Source organism: Micropterus dolomieu, linkage group LG17 (genome assembly GCF_021292245.1).
Source record: "Micropterus dolomieu isolate WLL.071019.BEF.003 ecotype Adirondacks linkage group LG17, ASM2129224v1, whole genome shotgun sequence".
In the NCBI taxonomy this organism is placed as follows: Eukaryota; Metazoa; Chordata; class Actinopteri; order Centrarchiformes; family Centrarchidae; genus Micropterus; species Micropterus dolomieu.
This window is the reverse complement of record NC_060166.1, coordinates 18,853,481-18,874,521: the sequence shown is the minus strand read 5'-3', so window position 1 is coordinate 18,874,521 and position 21,041 is coordinate 18,853,481. Positions and strand designations below refer to the sequence as shown.

The window sequence follows — 21,041 nt, the reverse complement described above, 5'->3', positions numbered from 1 at the left end:
GGGCAACCAGCTAACGCTACATTAGCTCGGGCATGCTGCTGTTTGCTTCGTAACATTTAATTTAGATTTATTGTTGTTTTACCGATACTCAGGTACACAGCTTCTCTACCGTTTCAGTGACTGTAACTAACATGACCCACATAATATACAATACTGCAACCGTTTCATTATCATCCAATACATTTAGCTGTGTTGGCATTGCTGAGCTTCCGATGAAAGATACACAAATAGTAACGTTACTGTAAAGCAGACAGGCGAGCTAACGCTAATTTATCACTTCGGCTAAATGCAGTAAATGTACCATTATCATGTAACGAGCATGGATTACTTCAACCTCAAGCTGATAAAATATTACTGTTACGTTGCAGTGGAAATTCTACAGCCGTCTACAGCCGCCGTCACACTGCCTTTTTTCTCGGTAGTACTGTGCCAATATCCCGGCACGCTGCGCCTCTGAGCCAGGAGCATTGAAGTCACAGAGCCTGAACATGTCTGGAGAAAAGCTACAGTCGGCATGCCGGTGATTCCGCGTTTATTGCGGGATATCTGTATGTAAGCGGTTGTGTTTCGGATAATCCTCACTCATGAGCTCAAGTTTATGGTTCAAGCACGTGTACGAGCACACACCAGGTTGCAATCTTAAAACCGCAATGCTGGTGGCCGCTAAAAACTACATATTGCCCATTTAAGCCAAAATGAAACATGTCAAAATTTGGCATCGGTGTGAATAATATTGGGCTAGACTGTAGGTGTGCACATGGCCTCTATCATGGATGTATGTAAACGTTACCAGACTGGTAAAATTAACAACGATGGGTAGTGCTCAGCAAACTTGATTTGAATCACTACATGGAGTAACTAATGTGTGTGTGAAGAAATCACACAAAAGCAACATTATATTAGCCCCAGAGTTAACTGCCTGTGTGACTGAAGTGAAGTGATATTAGGCTAGGATATATACACTGATTTCATAGCAGAAATTAATTTTCATTGCAGTTTGACTGAATAAGTACATGATTGTACAGCGCAAACTGTTTCTTTCTGATGTTGAGAGGAGAGTTGGACGCAGTACAAAATGCAGCAATTTTCACAGAGTCCATACAAGTCTGATATGCCAAACTATGTCAGCACGTATAGTATGCAATACTTACCAGAACCATGAAAAGTCAGATACATGCGTCAAACTTGAAGCTGTCACAGAAAGTAAATTCACTCAAGCTGTAATTCTTTTGAATGAAGTTTGCCACAAAGGAGTCATTGCTATGACGATTGAAACACTTGTTTCTTCTGTCCCTCTAATGTATCACGCTGTGTGTGAGAAGGGAATTGATTGGTTGACCTAATTTTTTGTAATAAATTATATTTAACTGTAAATCTCTCAATATGATGAAGCAGGAATTTAAGGATAATCTACATTGAAGGCTGATCTCTGAAAAGGCCATGTGGTCTAAAAATCTAATTGAATATATTTTTACGATATGTTTGCAGTTACATATTAGGAAGGACAAAGTCAGACATTTTAAATAAAAACAATAAGATAAATAATTCAAATGTATTCCGTTGTGTTTCTTCCGTACGTCCCACCTCTGTTTCTTTTGTCCATTCTAAGTCAAATTATACCAAAGTTGTTCCACATTTCTACAAAATAGCACCTGGTATTGATAGAACACGCATGTGAGTTGTTGATCACAACAAAAAAATTCTTTCCGTCTGTAATGTTATCTTTTAAAATTACGTTTATCTGAAAAGTGTTTCAATTGTCTCCCCAACCACATGAGGTTCACACCATAGTTTTTATTGTTGCCTTTATGGGATAGGAACAGCTGAAGAGAGACAGGAAAGGGGGGAGAGAAAGGGGCATGCAGCAAAGGGCCTCAGGCTCAAATCAAACCCAGCTCACTGCATTGCTCTACCAGGTAAGCTACCAGGGCACAGTGGCTCACACCATAGCTGTAAACATTTTGTTTTATCAGACCCTGTGTCCTCAAGCACCACAAGTTCTGGAGCACCAGTAAAACTTTTAGCATCATCAATTGCAATGAAGATGCATTAGGCAACTTTAAGATGCCATCCTAAAACTATGCTGTGCATTTTCTGCCATCTCCTTTAAGGCTCTAGGTATTCTTCATGCCATCGCCTTTAAAGCCAAGAAACTAAAATATTTTGCAACAAGCAAAAAAATATTGAGAAGGGAACAAAGCACAGGAATTTAAGGGTTTGTAAATTGTCCTACTGATGGATCTGTGTTTTTGTGTCAAAATACAGCCAAGACTGAATGGGCCTACTTATGACCCTCTGGCCTCAGTTCCACGTTCAGGAAGGCCTGAGGTTTGGAGGTTTCTAACCACAGCGACCTTCTCGCTCCTTTTTGCTTCATTTTTGAGCTTTTTTATTCCGAAATGAGACACTGGATAAATTACATTGACTATGAAGGGCCCCCTTGTTCACTTAGAATAATAAAGAAAGGATACCCTGTTGGAGAGCTTTGCAGTAATTTTGCCTGTAAGTGTGTGAGCATGTCTGGGCTCAAGAATTGGCTGAGAGAGAGTGCGGCGGAGAGCCTGTCTCATTTCCTCCATGATGGATGAGCCTATTAGCTGTCCGGTGTTAGCGCAGGTTTAGCCTTACACCTCGGCCTCAGGACACACACATGCTGATTGTGACCACCAAAGGGAGGAAGAAAGAGGAACTGCTGAGGATGAAACAACAAGATCAAGTCTGGAAAATGTTTAAATCAAAAGCAGTAACACAAATCAGCTCCTGCACATTGTCTACACTTCACTTTAGCAACATGTCAGTCAAGCAACCTTCATAAGGCATTTATTGACAACAAACCTACATAATCCATATATACATTCTCATGCAGAAGTCAATTTCAAAGTATCTGCACACCTTTTTTTCTATTTACATGTTTGCTGAAATTGTTCTGAATGTTTGACACCTGATGTTCACTCTTCTGTGGAGCATTTATAGTTCTTTATCAGGCTTCTTTATTTGGCTTTATATTTGTGATTGTATTTGGACATATTTTACTATTACCTCTATGTAAAGTCTTATGTTTTGATGTTGTCGGTTTCTTAAACATTAACAAAGTAAAAAGACATATGTGAAAGTTAAATTAAAGTAAAGTTAAATTTCAATCAGATGAACGAGACAGGATCAATTTTGCAACCAGAAGCGAATCCATGAGCTTCCCCCGTTCCTCATAGTATTAAATAAGATAAGGAGCAAAATCCAATATGACCACACTCTAAATTTAAGTCAGTTTATATTACCTCAGTTATGTTGATTAATAATGAGACCAAAAGCTTAGACTAGGTGTTTTCAAAGTCTGAGACTGTTGGCATCCCCTCAGACAAAGCTTGGATAAAGGCACCCCTCACCCTAGTGTTCTTGTTTAGTTTCGCTCACTTCCTGGATGCCTATGGGATCATGATTATGCTATTTGATCCCATAGACACACAACAATTGAGCCAAGACAGACTAATATTGCTGTTTGACATAACTTCAGACTACACCAAATACATAAAAAAGGTCTATCCTAAGGCATTTATTAGTTCCTGACTCTGGGAAAGTGGGAAAAACAGTAAAGTTTCCCAAAACTAGTGAATCTCTGAACTCTGTCTTTAACACAATCACACACATTCAAATCACAGACACTGATGAAGACCATATGATATGGTTGAAAATCTCAGAAGAAGCTAGAAAGTGGACAAGCTAGTGAATGTCTGCAATGGAGATGCTTTGACTTCTTTTCATTGACTATGTGACTCTGTGACTGTGTGCGGTACCTCTGGAAACTGAAAATCTGTAAAGACAATTATTTAATCTCAGTACAAAACATCTTGGCACTGAATAAAGATATTGTTAGATGGTGTTCCCTGTATGGATAAATGAAATGTCAAGGCAATTTTATTTAGATAGCCTCAAATGGGTCTTGCAGCTTGTATGGCATGTAACACCCTTTATCCTTACATCTGTGGTGCAGATAAGGAAAACCTCAAGACAAAAAAGCCTTAAAAAAAAAAGAGAAACAGCTTATGGATCCTCCTTCATTAAACCATACAGAAATTAAATTCATTTGTGAAGTTAAAAGTCAGACTCTGCTCTCACATTTACAACACATTAGCAGACCAGATCAGTAAGTCTTGGGGACACATTCCCATCTACATTCATGGGAACAAATGCACATATGCCAACATCCCACCACTCCACACGCATCTCTACATTAACACATACACACCCCCTTCAGACGTGGACTGTTTCCAGAGAAGAGTCCACCTGATTCTCTCATCCATCCACAGGTTATAAATAGGACTCGTTTGACGTCCCATTGCTGAGGCTTACAGGGTGGGCCGGTGGGGGTGGGGCGGGGTTTTTTAGAAGGCGATGGAGGGTCAAAGATAGTTGGTATCCCTGCGCTTGTCCTCTGTCTGCTCTCACTCTCTATACAACCCACCCTCTTTGTCTCTGCTGCCAGCTTTCTGCCCTCGCTTTCTTTCTTTTACTCTCTATCTCTGTGTTGGCCCACCATGTGTCCCCCCTCACTCACTCTGTGCAACATGTGTCACTCGCACTCTCACTGGCATGCACTCTCTCTCTCTCTCTCTCTCTCTCTCTCTCTCTCTCTCCAGCTGACAGCATGTAATTGAAATGGTCAAACCCATGAAAACATGACAAATGGCAAGAGGTATTTGTGCTTCATCATCATCATTGCAAAGACTCTCTCTCTCTTTCTCTCTCTCCCTTCAGCTGGAGCTTGGCTGACAGCTTGTAATCGAACTGCTCAGACACATGGCAAATGGTAGGAGCTACTTGTGCTTCATCATCATAATCATAATGGACCCCAAACCCTCCCCCCTGAACATTTCTACACACTTGGCAGCAGCACAGAATGAGTCAACATGTGTTAATATATGAATTGTGATTCTCTGGCCTGCACATGTCGTACGCATTTCCCAACCGAGAGTCCCTAAGAAACAGGATATGCAGATTAACAAGATCAAAGGGGATCAACTACATTAAATGCGGTGTCTAACTGAATAGAGAACAACAAATTGGTCTTAAACCCGTCTTATATGAGGGTATCATTTTTGGCTGGCATTGTGTAATCGCTGCTCATCCACTGAAACTAAACAAGCCTGGAGGATAAAACTTCCTGGTGCCATGCTGGAGGCTTCTTCTTGTAGGAAAACAGAGATAAATCGGTAATCAAGATAAGACAGGAGGAACCATGCTGGGCTGCTGGCCTGGGTTCGATCAACAACTGTCAGTCCCGACAGGTAGCACAAGACACTGATACAATGTGTTTGTTTGGGTCACTCTGTCACTCAGATCATCCACAAACTTTTAAAACATCTGATATAACAGTTACAGAGTGGAATTTCTAAACACACTCACCAATATCAACACATTTTAAAAGACATGTTTGAGCTATCCTTAATTTTTTTCCATTTATCAATTGCAAGTCACTTTTGTAAGATATTTTGTATGTTGTATATGAAATTTTTATATATCTTAACGTATGGTCTGCATCAGCAGATGTGGTTTGCTCAGTTGTCATGCTGTCCATGAAAAGTTAGTATATGGACCTAAAGAAATAGCTAGACATTCATGGAAATATGCTTTTAAAGGTGCTCGTAGGTGGATTTTGTTACCTTTGTACAGCTGTTTCCTGCTGTTGCCAGTATTTATGCTAAGCTAAGCTAATTCACTCTTGGCTCCAGCTTCATATTTACCAAACAAACGTGAAAGTGGCGTCAGTCAAAATGGAAACCGTTCCTTTAAGATATTTTGTCAACCCACTACTCTTACGGAGAACAGGGTCACTGCTCTTGCTCAACAATATATTTTTTTGTCTCAACACGTATCGCAAAGGGCATGTTTAGGTTTTTCAGTTTGTGATTTGACATGTCTAAACATGCCCTTTGAGATAACAAAACAAATATTGCTTTTTTAAATTATAATTATTGCTCTGTTTTAATAGGACAGTAACATCTTAAACCCCAAGTAGGTAAAATTGTGTATAATGATTATATATATTATATATGCAATCCAGTCCAACAGCCCAAACGCAGTCTCTCAAACATTTGACATTTCACAAAGGTCATATTTTTTTGCAGAGATATTACAGTATATTGGATTGCAAAATACTTTTGCATGCCACGTGTTTATCATGTTGCACTGTCTATTTCTGCTGTGTAGTCTTTTTTTGTTTGATCGAGGTATCAATCATTAAGAATTGTTTGTGTCCTTTTATTTCACGGCGCAGCACAAAGCACTGCAGGCAGAGTTACATCATACTGTCCTGCTGTTTTATTGTAGCTAACTCGTGTTGATAATGACTTGATAACACGACATACAGACAATTACATGAGCGGGAATGCCGGCAGGGGATGCAACGTCTGGAATATCAACAACTGCTCCCTACTGCCAAATGCATAATCAAGTTGTTTTGGTATCTCCAGCTATCTAAAGCAGCCATCTTTCAGCTATCCTAAGCAGCTATCTTATGTCTCTTGCCCGTCCGACATCAGACAGGGACAGAACAGTGAGAGGCAGACAACACTGGATACACTGATAGTGCAGGGGTCTTATTTTCCCATGTGTGTTGCCAGGATGTGATGTATAAATAGGCACCAAGCTGTTTGTGTGTGAGTGCAGGCTTAAGTTATGTGACTATAGCTTGATAGGGGCTGTACGTGGCTGCGAGGCCGTGGCTGGGCGGGCAGCTATGGTGGGTCGGGCTGTCGGTGTCTTCTCATGTCCTGAGATCTGAGAGGCCTCTCCCAGGAGGTGGTGACGGGTGGCAGAAGGGCACGGATTCAGAGTATTTTGGTGTTAATTGAGCTTATTGGTCTGCTATTCACAGCCTTGACATGTGATTGATTTAAAGGCTAGTGTGAGACTGCAACAGACCTGACATCTCTGATGGCGGCCTCTTAGATATGGCCTCAGGACTGCACAGCTGTGAAGAATAATTCTCTCCCTTCATTTTTTTTCAAAGAAGAGTGAGCAATCCACCCTGCTTCAGTATTTTATTAGTTTTCCGACAGTACGGAGATGAAGGAGAGGAGAAGGGAAAGAGAGGCGGGAGAAATGTTGGGGCCAGGCAGGAAGCTGGGACTTGAACCTGTGCACCATGTAGGCTTTTCAAGACTGGTGCACCAATTAGACCAACAGCTATCAAACATTTATTAGGGCCTGTTTACTCTGTTTACAATCAAAATATTCTGTAACTAGAATCCGTGACTATTGTCTACTATTAGACTGGATTTTGTATTTTCTCATGTGATTTTAAAAAAATTTTTTTGATGTGATTTCCCTAAAACAAAAATGCAACAATAATAGCATTTTCATGCTCTCCCTGTTAATGTGCATGAATTTAAAGGGTTTTAAATTCTTGCTGAGAGTTAGATATTGGACTGAACTGAACTGATAACAAAATTGATAACACTCTCAAATCTGTGCAGTAAATATGAAGCTACAGCCAGCAGCCGGTTAGCTTAGCTTAGCATAAAGACTGGAAAAGGGGAAATAGCTAGCCTGGCTCTGTCCTAAGGTAACAAAATCCAACTACCAGTAGCTCTAAAGCTCATTAATTACATGTTATCTTGTTTAATACATACAAAAAATACAGAAAGGACAATTGGCCAAGAAACAGTCCGACATACAGTATAAACCCTATAAAACAGCAATGTGTTGTTTGGTTTGTGTAGTGATTAAACAAGCAAGATATATCCAGTTAATTTGTGACCTTGTGTGGTGCTGGAATGGAGATTTTGCTACTTTTGAGTGGAGCTAGTCTAGCTGTTTCCCTGTTTCCAGTCTTAATGTTAAGCTAAGCTAACTGACTGTGGATCTTTTCATTTAAACTGAATCTCAGAAGGCCAAATACTTCACTCCTGTCTCTCAGTATGATTTCAAATGCCAAGAAAGCAGAGCATATTTGAAATTCTAGAATATGTCATATATGTTTTTTTATTCTGTAAGCAGCATTTGAAGTGGGCCAGTACTCACTGGTACGCAGTACCAGCACTTTTCCATTTTACTTGTTGACGTACTGGGACTTTTTCTTGTGCACCGACACTTCTCACAAGCTGGCGGTAGGCTACTCTTTTCTGACCTCACCCCCATTGGAGACAGAGTTGAGAAAAGGCAATACACACACCAGTATGTGAATGGGGAGTAGTACTGGCACCTATTTTGTTTTCACTTCAAGCACTGTCTGTAAGTGCAGTTTATAAAGCTGATTGACAGGCCTTGACAAACTAAACGGCAACTGCAAGTGTTATTTCAAGTCAGATATGCTACTTGTTCCTTTAACCTTGCTCACTCCACCACCCCCCTAAGTCCATTTTTAGTCCCGCCTGGCGGACAGTCGTTCACTAGCTGCACTCCAACCCGTTGTGAAATACAATCAATCCCAGCACTTACCACTGCAGGAGGCCTGTAGATAATTCATATTCTGGGAAAGAAGAATATAACATCTTCCCCAGTTATACAACTTTGGCAAGGCATTGTTTCTTCTCATATCCTCCCACAGAAATTCTAACAATTTAAACTACAAAATGTCATTGTTTAGGCTTCCCGCCCCTAAAAACTTTATCTTTAAATATTTCTAAATCCTCTGACCCCACTTTGCCTCTGCGCAAAGCCTCAGCCATTCAAAACACCCCCACCCCTCTCCACTACGGCTGTGTGACCAAGCAGTAGTATTGCTTTCAACTGCATTGCTCCCCAAGGACATCTGAGAGTGAACCTGAGTGTGCTCAGAAACTTCAGCTTTTAAAAACAAAGCAGAGATATTTAACTGTTGCAAATTGAGCCATTCAACATTAGCCTTCCAGTGCAAACATCCACATATTGCATGCACGACATACATAAACACACATATATCATTAGTCTGTTCCATTTTTGTAAATCGGTTGAAGGGTTGAAGATTATAATCCACATTTACTGGAATCTTCATTTTGACCTTTTTTTTTCTCAACATTATCTGATTATACAAAGGTTTAGGACACTGTTGATACTTTCATAATTCCCTCTACCAGGAACAACAAGATTTTATTTATTTTAGAAAATCCTTTAAAAATGTTTTGCTTATGCACTTCATATTCAGGACATATTTACAGAAAGCGTGTTTGTGCACAGAGTCCAGTAAAATCAGAGAGAGTGTTGACATTCAGACTTCATCATCTCTCAAAAGTATGGATAAACATCCTGAAGTTAAACTGATGAAAATGGATGTGGTTACTTTACCTACGCCTGAGGTGCTGTGAGAAAACTCCATCACAAAACCTTGCATTTTTCTCCCCATTGAGGACATTTCCATGCTGTTGTAAACATCTGCGAGTCTATTTTTGTGTTTCTCAGTTTGTTTGTTTTAGTCAATGATTCAGCTGCAGGACTGAAAACCTATAGACCTCTTTCCCACAGGAGCCATTTTGAACTGATGTCAGTCAGGGAGTGATAGTTCAGAGTAAGGCCAGCTGTTGGTGTAGCAACTGTTTAACTATAATTTCTAGGCAAACTATTATTATTCTCTTATAATAGACTTATTTATCTATAACTATGAATCTAAGTAAAAGTTATAATTTTTAGCTACATTCTCTTTTTAGATTTATGTAAATTATTAATGAGGAAATAAGGTAAACAGTTACAGAACCCAGTTACGGAGAGACTTTTAGGTTTGAAATACTGAAGGTGCAGATTTTGCAAAAGGGGCTGCAACTCAATATCAGAAAGATGCCCATAGACTACTGCCCATGCAGTCAAGACTCACTACTAATGTAATATATATATGTAACATATTTTTACCAGAATGCAATGTTGCCAACTTGGCAATGACTGGTTGTTGTAACTTTTCAGACTGTTGACTTTATTTATAAGAGCAATGACAAGTGACCAATCTGTCAACCTTTACCATATGTTTACATTTCCAGTTTTCTCGGATGTTGATTTGTGTGTTCTTATTGATTCCATAAAATCTAGTGTACCCAAAAGCAAGATGCAGAAGCAGAGCAGATATAGTTTACTTGGTCTTAATTTTAAAACAAGGTCGGCAAAAGGCAAAAAAGAGAGCAGACATGTGAGCAAAAGCAAAACTTGCACTGGATGCTAAGGCCAATCTTGCAATTACAAACTGCTGGTACAGGTGTGCAGGCAGGTGATGATCAGGTGAATGGGGAATGGCAAGAAAAGCTCGTGACAACTAGCATTTTCACAAAAAATGTTTTGAAATGTCACAGTAGGAAAAACACAGGTGTAAATTTAAAAAAAAAAACAATGGCCCAATTCCATTTAGTTGCTTCAGTTTCAGGATGCTGGTACTGGACATACTGGCTCACTGTAAAAAGGTCAGTTGATGTGCAATGGGCAAATGAGTCTGGAATTACAGGAAGCGTTAGAGCAGTAGAAATGGTAAATGGCAGAAAAAGATGCAAAAATAACAAGATGGGTTGTAAGTTATAGTTAGATAGGAAAGTTTCTCAACTTCACTACTTAAGTCTAGACATAATGACTTTCAACTTTATTCCCAAACCTAAGCATCTCAAGGAGTACCTAAATATAACCACTGTTAACCACATACCCAACTTTTCATTTTCCAATCACATAATACTTTGTATATATTTTACCCCCATATACAAGCTTAAGGTAGCTTAGCAGGGTGTCCCGACTCGTAAATCTGTATTATTTTCTATGACTGTACTTGTATTTTAATGTCTTGTTAATACAAATTGAGATGTAGATGATACTACTAACCACAAGCCTGGTGGGATTATACTGCTTTTGAAGTACTGTGCAACCCTACCCCACACCCCAACTTTGAACAGGGGCCTGTAGAAAATATATCCTATTTATATGAACCATCATCTGGCAACTTGGAGAAACCTTTTTAGCAACAAGTAGCCACTGCCCTTGAAAGAGAGCTGGCAACACTGTTAAAATGTTGCCTGTAGCCAGCTGGTAGCTAAGACAGATAACTTCTAAATTCAACCAGTAGCCTGGTTTCCATTTCAGATCTTTGGTTTACATATACTATATGCACTAGTTTGTATAAATATAACAATGTAGGAATAGATGTTAAATTGAAAACAGCTGCAGGAAGTAGCAGTGGCTGTGCCCTAATTCTATAACAAATGTTTATACTATAAAGTATACCCTTTATATTGTATTATTTGGTGGTACAAGAAAAAATCCTTACTGCACTAAACTGATGTTTTAACAATCAAGAAAAGATCTGCGCTCATTGACATGCGTGTATGGAACACCATCACCAATTACAAATACAAAAACTTCACAAATAGCTGCCAAAAATGTTTTACAATGATTTATTACTTTCATTTCTGTGTTTTGAGCTGTTGTTCCTATCGCGCCACCATTCACAGTTATTTCACCTTTTTTCCAGCTGTGAGAAACTCCTCCGTTTCCGCTGTGTATTGCACTGGTGGAGCCTCAACAGCACAATCATAAATCCATCCATGCTGACATTTTTAAGTGTACTTACCTACCACCAAAAAAGTTAGTATCTGTAGTAGCTTAATTGGCTTGGGAAACCTTTATGTTCACAGTTTATAAACAGTTATTTGTGTGGAAATGCATTTCAAAAGAACTTGGATCATTTTGAAACGTTGTCAATGTGAAATAGCTAAATTATCCACTTGTTTTATTCCAGTATTGCTGACATTTTGAGCATATGACAGCAGCGTCATTCTTGCTACCTGCCACAGGCTGTAAAGGACATTATCTCATTTCAAAACACTGGAGGATGAGGAACACAGATGGACTAGGGTGATGAATCAGGCCCATTCACTCAGTCACCTAATAGCACTACATAAAATTGCATAACAGTGAAACTGAGACATTTCGTCCATACTGTCCTGTCATTACAGCAAATAACAATTTCAAATTGTGGATTTGGAAAGAAGTGAACAATGTCACTTAAAGAGACATAATAAATCTCTAGTCGTGATTAGAAAACAAGGAAACTACAAACTCCATCTGCTTCTAACTTTCACTCGTCTCCGGTGTCTACTCATTCCCCTAGCACTGCATAAATTATTAGACAATATGAACAAAGAGATAATTACATGATCCAAGCCTCAGCAATTTGCCATTATGCTCCCTGTCAAAGGCAGTACACTAGTCCAGATGTATTGCTTTAAGTGTGAGGTGTCTCTTATTACACCCATAACAATCTCAGACAGGATAGTAATGTCATGTCAGGCTGTGGCAAGGCTCTCCCATTGTTCTCCGTGGGATGTTTATAGCTTTGTGCCTGATATATGATAACCAATAAGTAAGAGGTAGTAATTACAAGGCCCACACTCCACTGGATTGCCTGATGTATGCCTGAAATAAAAGATGGGGGGTTCTTTGTGGAGGCTAGTTATTACAAAGACATACAGAGTCTTGACATGTGGCGGTATTATGAGCGGGAAAGCACAAGCAGGGAGAGAAATAAATAGCGTATATCTTTTTCCTCCACCAAATGGCAAAGTAAATAGCAGTGACCTTCTTAAAACAAATCAGCTGCAAGCCAGCGAATGTCCAAATCAAAATACTCAGTTGCACATATTCCAACTCTTTCCCCATTCTCCGTTCAGGTCAAGAAGAAATAACACAATTAGGTGAAATAAAAACATGCAAAGAAAGCATAATGGTATCCTATTGTAGGACCCGGGACACAGAGCAGTGGTGCGGTCAGACCTTGTGTCTCCATAACTAATAAGCACAGAACAAAAGCCACACAAACTCATTGTACTAAATTTTTAATTTGTAAATCAAGCCACAAGTGGTATAACAATGGATTAAAGAAATAGTTTGACATTTAGAAAATTATGCTTATTTTGCCAAGAGTTAGATGAAATTAGCAATACCACTCTAAGGTCTGCACAGTAAATATGAAGCTACAGCCAGCACCAGGCTAGTTTAGCTTAGCAACAACAAACGGGGGATATAGGTAGGTAGGTAGGTAGGTAGGTTTATTGTCACAATATAACAAGTTATAGAGTGAAATTGAGTTTTGTAACTCCCTTCTGCTACATAGCAGACAATATACATTAATAAAGAATCAATTATGAAAAATGGTAAACAGAAATAAACTATAATCATTGGAGCAGTGCTGAGGATGAATTAGAGTTTAAGAGTAGGATAGCTTGGGGGAAAAAGCTGCTCTGCAGTCTGGTGGTGTGGCAGCAGAAACTTCTATATCTCTTCCCAGAAGGCAGCAGGGTGAACAGGCTGTGGCTGGGTGGGTACTGTCCTTCAGAATCCTTTGGGCTCCGCGTAGGCACCTCACCTAACCGATATCACTGATGCTTGGGAGATGGTACCAATGATCTTGAGCAATTTTAATCGCCCGTTGCAGAGCCCTCCGGTCCTGGGCCGTGCACACTGTGTTTGTGATGTTTACAGTCAAGATGCTTTCTATTGCTCCTCTGTAAAAGCTGACAAGAACTTGGCGTGGGAATTTGGCCTTCTTAAGCTTCCTCAAGAAATCTGATTTTGTTACCTTTGGACCATTAAACAGAGGCTAGCTGTACCCCACAATTTGTAAAACAATTTCTTCAAGAAATTGTTTTACAGTTTGGAAAATACAGTTATTCACTCTGGTGCTGGAAGTGAGGTGAGAAGATCGATACCACTCTGGACAGTAGCTGGTTATCTTAGCTTAGCATATCAACTTAAAAAGAGGGAAACAGCTAGACTCGCTCTGTCTAACTTTAACAAAATCCTGAAGCTCACTTATTAACATGTTACAGCTCACCTGTTGAATACGTAGAAAAAACAAGTATAAAAACAATACAACTTAAGTCCTTGCTGGAGCCAGACTAGCTTTTCCCCGTTTTCAGCATATATGCTAAATTAAGCTAACCAGCAGCAAGAAAGTGAATAATTGCATTTCCCTAAATGTCAAATTATTCCCTAAATTACACAAAACATTTGGGCAAACAAAACCATAAATCAGTTTTCTGTATGAGTGTTACCGTTCTTAGTTCAACCCTCACTGATACAGACTGAGGGTCAAACCTTGATCCACCAGCGCTCCCACCCTAATAGGCTTTGTCACTTGGATGCTAATGCACCCTGATATGTGCTGCTCACCTTGTAGAAAGATATCTGTCTGATAATAATCTGAGACCTTCTAAGGGCACACTCGGGCTTCTCCAGGCCCTCTCCAATGACCCCTTGTCTTTGAAGTGTGAACTTGAAAACGTTTGAGTGGAGAGGCTGCTGAGTAGTAATGGAACTTCAGTCAAAGCATTTCTATTTGATTCACCAAAAGCCTCAGCGCTGACGTACAATGAGATATCATCTTGGAATCTGGAATGTATTTCCTCCTCCGCTCGATCAGGCTTAATTTGCAGTTGGAGGCTTTTTTCTCTCTCTACCTGAGGCCAGATCTGATAAAGCCTCACACGCTGCCTTCATCTAGCTCAATTTGTCATCTAGAAAGCAGAAGAAGAGGAGATTTCCTTTCATTTTATAGCCTGATAATACAAAGTGCATTGTTTGTGGTAGTATTTTTACACCTCATTGGACAAGATCAAAATATTGTGGGCATACAGTCGTCATAAAGGAACAGTTTGCCATTTGAGCGAAAAATGCTTGTATGCTTTCCTGCTAGTGGTTAGATGAAACGATTGATACTACACTCATATCTGTACACTAAATATAAAGCTACAGTCAGCAGCCGATAGCTTAGCTTAGCAGAAAGTCTGGAAACATGATGGCTGTTTCTCAATACCGAGTTCACCAAGTTCGGACTTCTGTACTTTAAAGCTCGGACTTAGCAAGTTCGGCTCGGGAGTACAAACTAATCTGTATTAAAACTGAAGTGTAAAAACTACAATTTGTGGTTTTACAGCCAAGACATAACCTACACTACAGTTTACATATCATTTGTTAATTAGTGAGTCTTTAGAGGTGATGGTAGTTTGATTTTGTCACCTTTGGACATAGTCAGGCTCACTGCTCAATCTTTATGCAAAGCTAAGTTAATGGCTGTTGTTCTAGCCTTATTTTTAGCATACACACGAGAGTGGTATCGATCTTCTCATCTCACTTTCGCCAAAAAAGAGAGTTGGTGTTTTTCCCAAGATGTTGAAATATACCTTTAAAAAGACTTTTCTGTGTTTTAGTTTGTGTGCAAAAGGCTACAGCATCATGACTACTTCTCAACGTATTCAATATGTTGCCAGCTTTGATCTAAATGTTACAAACAACAGGTCATTCCCGGACCAGACCAGTGTAAAACTGCCTTCAGCAGAGTTGTAACAAAGGAGCTAATAGAGACAGTATGCAGTTGACAGTCAATTCAGTCCTGCAGGGCGTGAGGCCAAAATCCTTGAGTTCCACCCCTGTTTGAGAAAAGATCAAATGCTCAGTGCAACAGCTGTGGAGCTGCAGGCTCTCCCCATTCAGCCACTAGATGGAAACAATCGTCCTCTGCGCAGCACAATCACTGCTGCATCCATTTGTTGCATGTTATGCCTGATTCTGTGCACTGTTTTGTCTTTTTCTATTCAAATCATCCTATTTATGGATTCATTGTGCATGTGTCTTTGTGTTTTTAGACAGACCATCCTTCAGCTGGTCCACCATGAGGCACCTGCCTGTGCTGAACTGTCCTTAATCAAGGCAGTGAAACCCTTACCAGCTGCAGGAGTGCTTTGTTTCTCAGAAGAGAACTGATCTGCACGGCTCAGTAAAGTTTTGACTGCATGAAATCATTAGCAGAAAATTATGACAAAGTTATTATGAGTCAGCAACAGTAAAATGCCACTGGGACTATCAATTTACAGGAGGAGCGGGCTTTTTTACTATACTGGAGAAAAATAAACTACTCAGTGTTTGACTTACAGCATGCTCAAATGGATCCAGAAGGGAAAATTGTTGCGTCACCTTTTTCATTTTCTTCTATAGTTCTTGGAATTACTTAATAAAGATAATAATAATTTCAGTTCTATTTGGTGGTTCTTAACGTGACTCTTTCTGTTGATAACTGACAATATAGTCACCCACCAGTAACTAAAAGGTAGTGAGTAAATAAGCGTAACCACTCAGTGTAAGTTAAAATTCTGCTTACATAATCATGCCTCAGCAGTATAAATTTACTCAAACAACAAAATAAGCACAATTGTGAGGTGTTATACTCAAATTTTATGCTAATTTATACTTTTCGGTCCACTATATTTATCCAACAACTGCAGTTACTAGTTAGTTTGCAAATTAAAATATAACAAATTACCCAATACCCAACATTTTTTGTTGATTATACTTATTGTACATACTTTTACTGAAGTAGGTATAGGGGCTCACAGCTCAGTTTTGCCCAGTGGCCCTGTTCAAGTGTGATTTGGAGTATTTTTACATTTCTACTTTTACAAAACATGTGACTTCTTCCACAACTGTACATGAGTATCAATAATCCAATAAAGCCAAGGGTCATCTGCAACAACAGCAGTGGTGGTTACTTAACTAAAAGTAGCAAAAGCAAATACTTCATTACAAGAAGTCCTGCATTCTAAATGCACTGAAAGTATCTCGTAAAAGGATTCATCACGTGCATGTTATTAAATCACTGAATTATCAATCCTGATGCATCAAAGTCTAAGTAGCATTTTACTGTTGTACTTGGTCGTGTAGAAGAACATTCGAAGTGTTATCTGTAGACCTATATAGTAACCATAAGTTAAAAGTTGCAACATTTACCATAGATACAGTTAGCGTGGCCCAAGTAGCCCATAAAGAAAGTGCAAAAACCTCAAATGTGTAGGCTACACTTTCACCCCTGGAAAAGAGTAGGCTACTTCAGGTATATTTCGTTAATAATGGGCTGCTTCTGTAGTGCTTTCAGAATAATTAAAATTTTGAATACAATAGTTTTCCCTGCAAATGAGTGTTTTACATAGTGGCAGTTGCTATTTAACTCAAGTAAATGATCTGAATGCAATTCAGAGTAGAAAAGTCAGAGGTATCTGACCATCCTCCAGCATCTGTCTGATAATTTTCCTTGTGTGGTGCCGCCGGTTGAAATGTGAGCGTCACGGAGCGTCCACCCCCCTCCTCCTCTCCGTCTCTCCCCTGCCTTGAGTCCCACTGAGCGGCACTCAAACTTCAGTGTCGAGCCTGAAAGCAGAGGACGAAGAGCAACAGCAGCCGACAGACAGACAAACAGACTGAGGGAGTCGCAGCTAAACAGCCTTTTTGGACCCGCGACAAACAGCCGCTTTGATATCTGCTTTTTCATCGACGGCTACTAACGGTCGGTTTGAGGATTTACGCTCAGCTCTCGGTGTTTGATTTTGATGATTTTCCTCCATTGTTGGTCGAAGTTTCCGACTGTCACGTCTTAGTTACGGACCTTTATCGCGACTGTCCCTGGGATTAATCGCTTTAATTCAAGACTGAATAAATCAGCACGTACCCACTTTCTGTACACGGCTGTTTTTTTGGAGTGTTTTCTCTAACGGAGCGGGAACGTGAAGGCAGATTTTGGACGTGCCTTCGCCATGGGGAAATAGCGGGGATCTCTCTGTAACCGATCCCCGTGTGTTCAGACTTTTTCATGATCATTTTTAAAAGACAAGTTTTTTTTGACCAAAACAATGAGCATGGACGGTTGTCCGTTGAAGGTGGTGATTTTTTTGTGGTGTCTGCTGGTGATTTCTGGCTCCAGCTTTGAGATAGGCTCCTACGACCTGGAGCGAGGCAGACCAGCTAAGTGCGAGCCCATCGTGATCCCCATGTGCGAGGGGATCGGCTACAACCTGACCCGGATGCCCAACTTCATGGACCACGACGACCAGAAGGAGGCTGCCATCAAGCTGCACGAGTTTGCCCCTCTGGTGGCTTATGGCTGCGATGTGCACCTCCGCTTCTTCCTCTGCTCCCTCTACGCCCCCATGTGCACGGACAAGGTGTCCACCTCCATCCCCGCCTGCAGACCAATGTGTGAGCAGGCCAGGGAGAGGTGTGCCCCCATCATGAAGAAGTTCAGCTACACCTGGCCAGACTCGCTCGACTGCTCCAAGCTGCCCACCAGAAACGACCCTAACGCTCTGTGCATGGAGGCCCCCGAGAACGAAACCAGGACGGAGGGCAAGAAAGGCGAGGGCATGCTTCCAATGCCCCCTCGCCCCAGGCAGTCGGACAGCAGCGGCGGGAACTCCCTGGGCAGCGTGGGCTCCTGTGAGAACACAGACAAGTTTCAGTTTGTGGAGAAGAGCCAGTCGTGTGCACCACGCTGCTCCCCTGCTATAGACGTCTTCTGGTCCAGGCAGGACAAGGACTTTGCCTTCATTTGGATGACAGTGTGGTCCATCCTCTGCTTCATCTCCACTGCCTTTACCGTTCTGACCTTCCTCCTGGAGCCTCACCGCTTCCAGTACCCTGAGCGCCCCATCATCTTCCTCTCCATGTGCTACAACGTCTACTCCGTTGCCTTCATCATCCGCTCGGTGTCTGGGGCGGAGAACATCGCCTGTGACCGGGAGCAAGGCGGGCTCTACGTCATCCAGGAAGGGCTGGAGTCGACGGGCTGCACCATCGTCTTCCTCATCCTCTACTACTTCGGCATGGCCTCTTCTATCTGGTGGGTCATCCTCACCCTCACCTGGTTCCTCGCTGCAGGGAAGAAGTGGGGCCACGAGGCTATCGAGGCCCACAGCAACTACTTCCACATGGCGGCTTGGGGCATCCCCGCTCTGAAGACCATCATCATCCTCACCATGAGGAAAGTGGCCGGAGATGAGCTGACGGGGCTGTGCTACGTGGGGAGCATGGACTCTGGGGCGCTCACCGGCTTCGTCCTCATCCCTCTGTCCTGCTACCTGATCATCGGCACCTCCTTCATCCTCACAGGCTTCGTGGCTCTCTTCCACATCCGCAAAGTGATGAAGACAGAGGGCACCAACACAGAGAAGCTGGAGAAGCTCATGGTGAAAATCGGCATCTACTCCATCCTCTACACGGTGCCGGCCACCTGCGTCATCGTCTGCTACTTCTACGAGAGGCTAAACATGGACTACTGGAAGCTGAGAGGGCTGCAGATGAAGTGCGGCCTCAGCAGCGACTGCTCGCTGCAGACGTCTGTGCCCACCGTGGCTGTGTTCATGCTGAAGATCTTCATGTCGCTGGTGGTCGGCATCACCAGCGGGGTGTGGGTGTGGAGCTCTAAGACCCTGCAGACCTGGCAGGGCCTGTGCAGCAGAAAGCTGGCAGACAGGACTAGAAGCAGGAAACCCTGCAGTGGTGTCAGCTGTGGCAGCACACACTGCCACTACAAATCTCCTGCCGTGGTTCTGCACATGGCCAAGACTGACCTGCACTCAGACAACCCCACACATGTCTGAGAGTGACACACACACACACAAACACACACACACACACAAACACACACAGCCAAAATGCTACCACGTACACTCAAAAACACACACATTTACACACACATGCCCTGAGTAAGGAGCTGCTAAGACTTTGTAAGAAGATGAGTGGTTGAATTGAACTGTCAGTTACTGCTCTGCTGCTGCCAAGGAACACACAGGTACTGGCGTCACTATGAGAAACTACCTATAAACAGTATTCAATACATAAAGGGAAATGTTTAGTATTGTTACCCATATTTTTCTGTTTCATAGTGCAGTAGACATGCCCAGTGTTTTAAAGCAAGGCTGTCATGGGAGGCATCTTGGGAAATATTCTCCTCCTGAATGTGGCATGATTCACTGTATAAATCTGTATAAATGTTTTATTTATTGTAAATATATTTAATTTAAAGTTCACCTCGGCTCTTATCAGATTTGTTGTTTTAGATGCATTTATTAAAGGTAAAGGGAAATGAAGTGCCTTTTATAAGAACCCTGGTTCTGGCCTTTAAAAGGGTAATAAATTTGTGGAATTCATGTTAAACGTCTTCGCTGCCTGGTGTTATTGTTGTCATCTAACTATCTCACAGTAGCTTATAATGAATATTTAACCATTTTAAAAGTCTTGAAGAGCTCCCAATTCAATAGTCACAAATGATTGCTCATTTCAGTCTGGTTTTCCTGATCTTCCTGCCATTCTTCTCCTGGGAATTTCTTTTTCTCCCCGCCAAATGTGTTGTCTTCCAAGTGCATGCTACACATCCCAGAGGCGTCCCCGACAATAATCCTCAAAGAGAATCACTGATGAATAGAGTGATAATCCGTGGAAAAGTATTAATGTTTGCATCATCGTCTTAAAAATGCAGGAGCAGTCTGTGGAGGAATATATTTAATTAATGGCTGTTTTAATCCTTCCACAGAATCACTGTTGTTGCCCTCTCGCTGCTCCATTTGATCCCCGTGCAAACACTCGGCACTTTGATCTGAGAGGACAAATCTGAAGTGGATTTCAGCCTCATTGCACGGTTTCTCTGACATATTTAAGTTAAGCACAGGCTCAGAACTGTGGTTGTTCACGGAGTAGATGGATTAATAAATTAATATTTAAGTTTTTATGCGGTTTGTGGCTCGAGGAAGCCGTGTGTCTGATATTGAGTGATTTCCACTATACAAAAGATCCAAATTTCCACGTTTAAATGTTTGAATTTGATTCAGTGCAAGGCCTTTTATTTGGAGAAAGAAGCGTTGTGCCATCAGATATAAATAATCACTGACTGATGCAGAGAAAAACTGCATAACATTTTTTTCATTAAATAAATACCCTAAGTTGGGATCTTGCAACTAACATTTCACTAATAAAGTCCATTTTATCATGCACAAGAGCCACCATGTTCTCAGATGGTCCATAAAAAAAGTGAAAATAAATAGCTTTTACATTACGGGACTTTAACAATTTAAGTGCCAACGCAAATTGCAGCCACACACAGCAAGTCATTTAGCAGCAAAAACACGGTGGAAATTACAGTGTTTGACAGCAGTGGAATTGATTATTATGTCTGTGTAATTGTGTGCTGTGTCACCAGCAGCAGCAGCAGCACATGGGAGTGATAGCATGGGAAAAAAATGTGATGACCAGGAGCTTGTTTTCATTACATTACTGGAACCTCG

At 41.2% G+C, this 21,041-nt stretch overlaps 1 protein-coding gene and 1 long non-coding RNA gene across 2 annotated transcripts; both read left to right on the top strand.

The window, feature by feature from the left end:
• Window positions 1-1,599: 1,599 nt before the first annotated feature.
• On the top strand, window positions 1,600-15,860 carry LOC123986565. The gene is made up of 4 exons (XR_006828901.1): window positions 1,600-1,674; window positions 1,818-1,916; window positions 4,753-4,804; window positions 15,582-15,860. It is a non-coding gene; the product is annotated as an uncharacterized LOC123986565 (long non-coding RNA).
• A 1,175-nt stretch (window positions 15,861-17,035) lies between these two features.
• On the top strand, window positions 17,036-19,921 carry fzd9b (frizzled class receptor 9b). Its single transcript, XM_046074691.1, has one exon. It carries the CDS (start codon window positions 17,616-17,618, stop codon window positions 19,359-19,361), a length of 1,746 nt encoding a protein of 581 aa, XP_045930647.1. The 5' UTR covers window positions 17,036-17,615; the 3' UTR covers window positions 19,362-19,921.
• The last annotated feature ends 1,120 nt before the right edge of the window (window positions 19,922-21,041 follow it).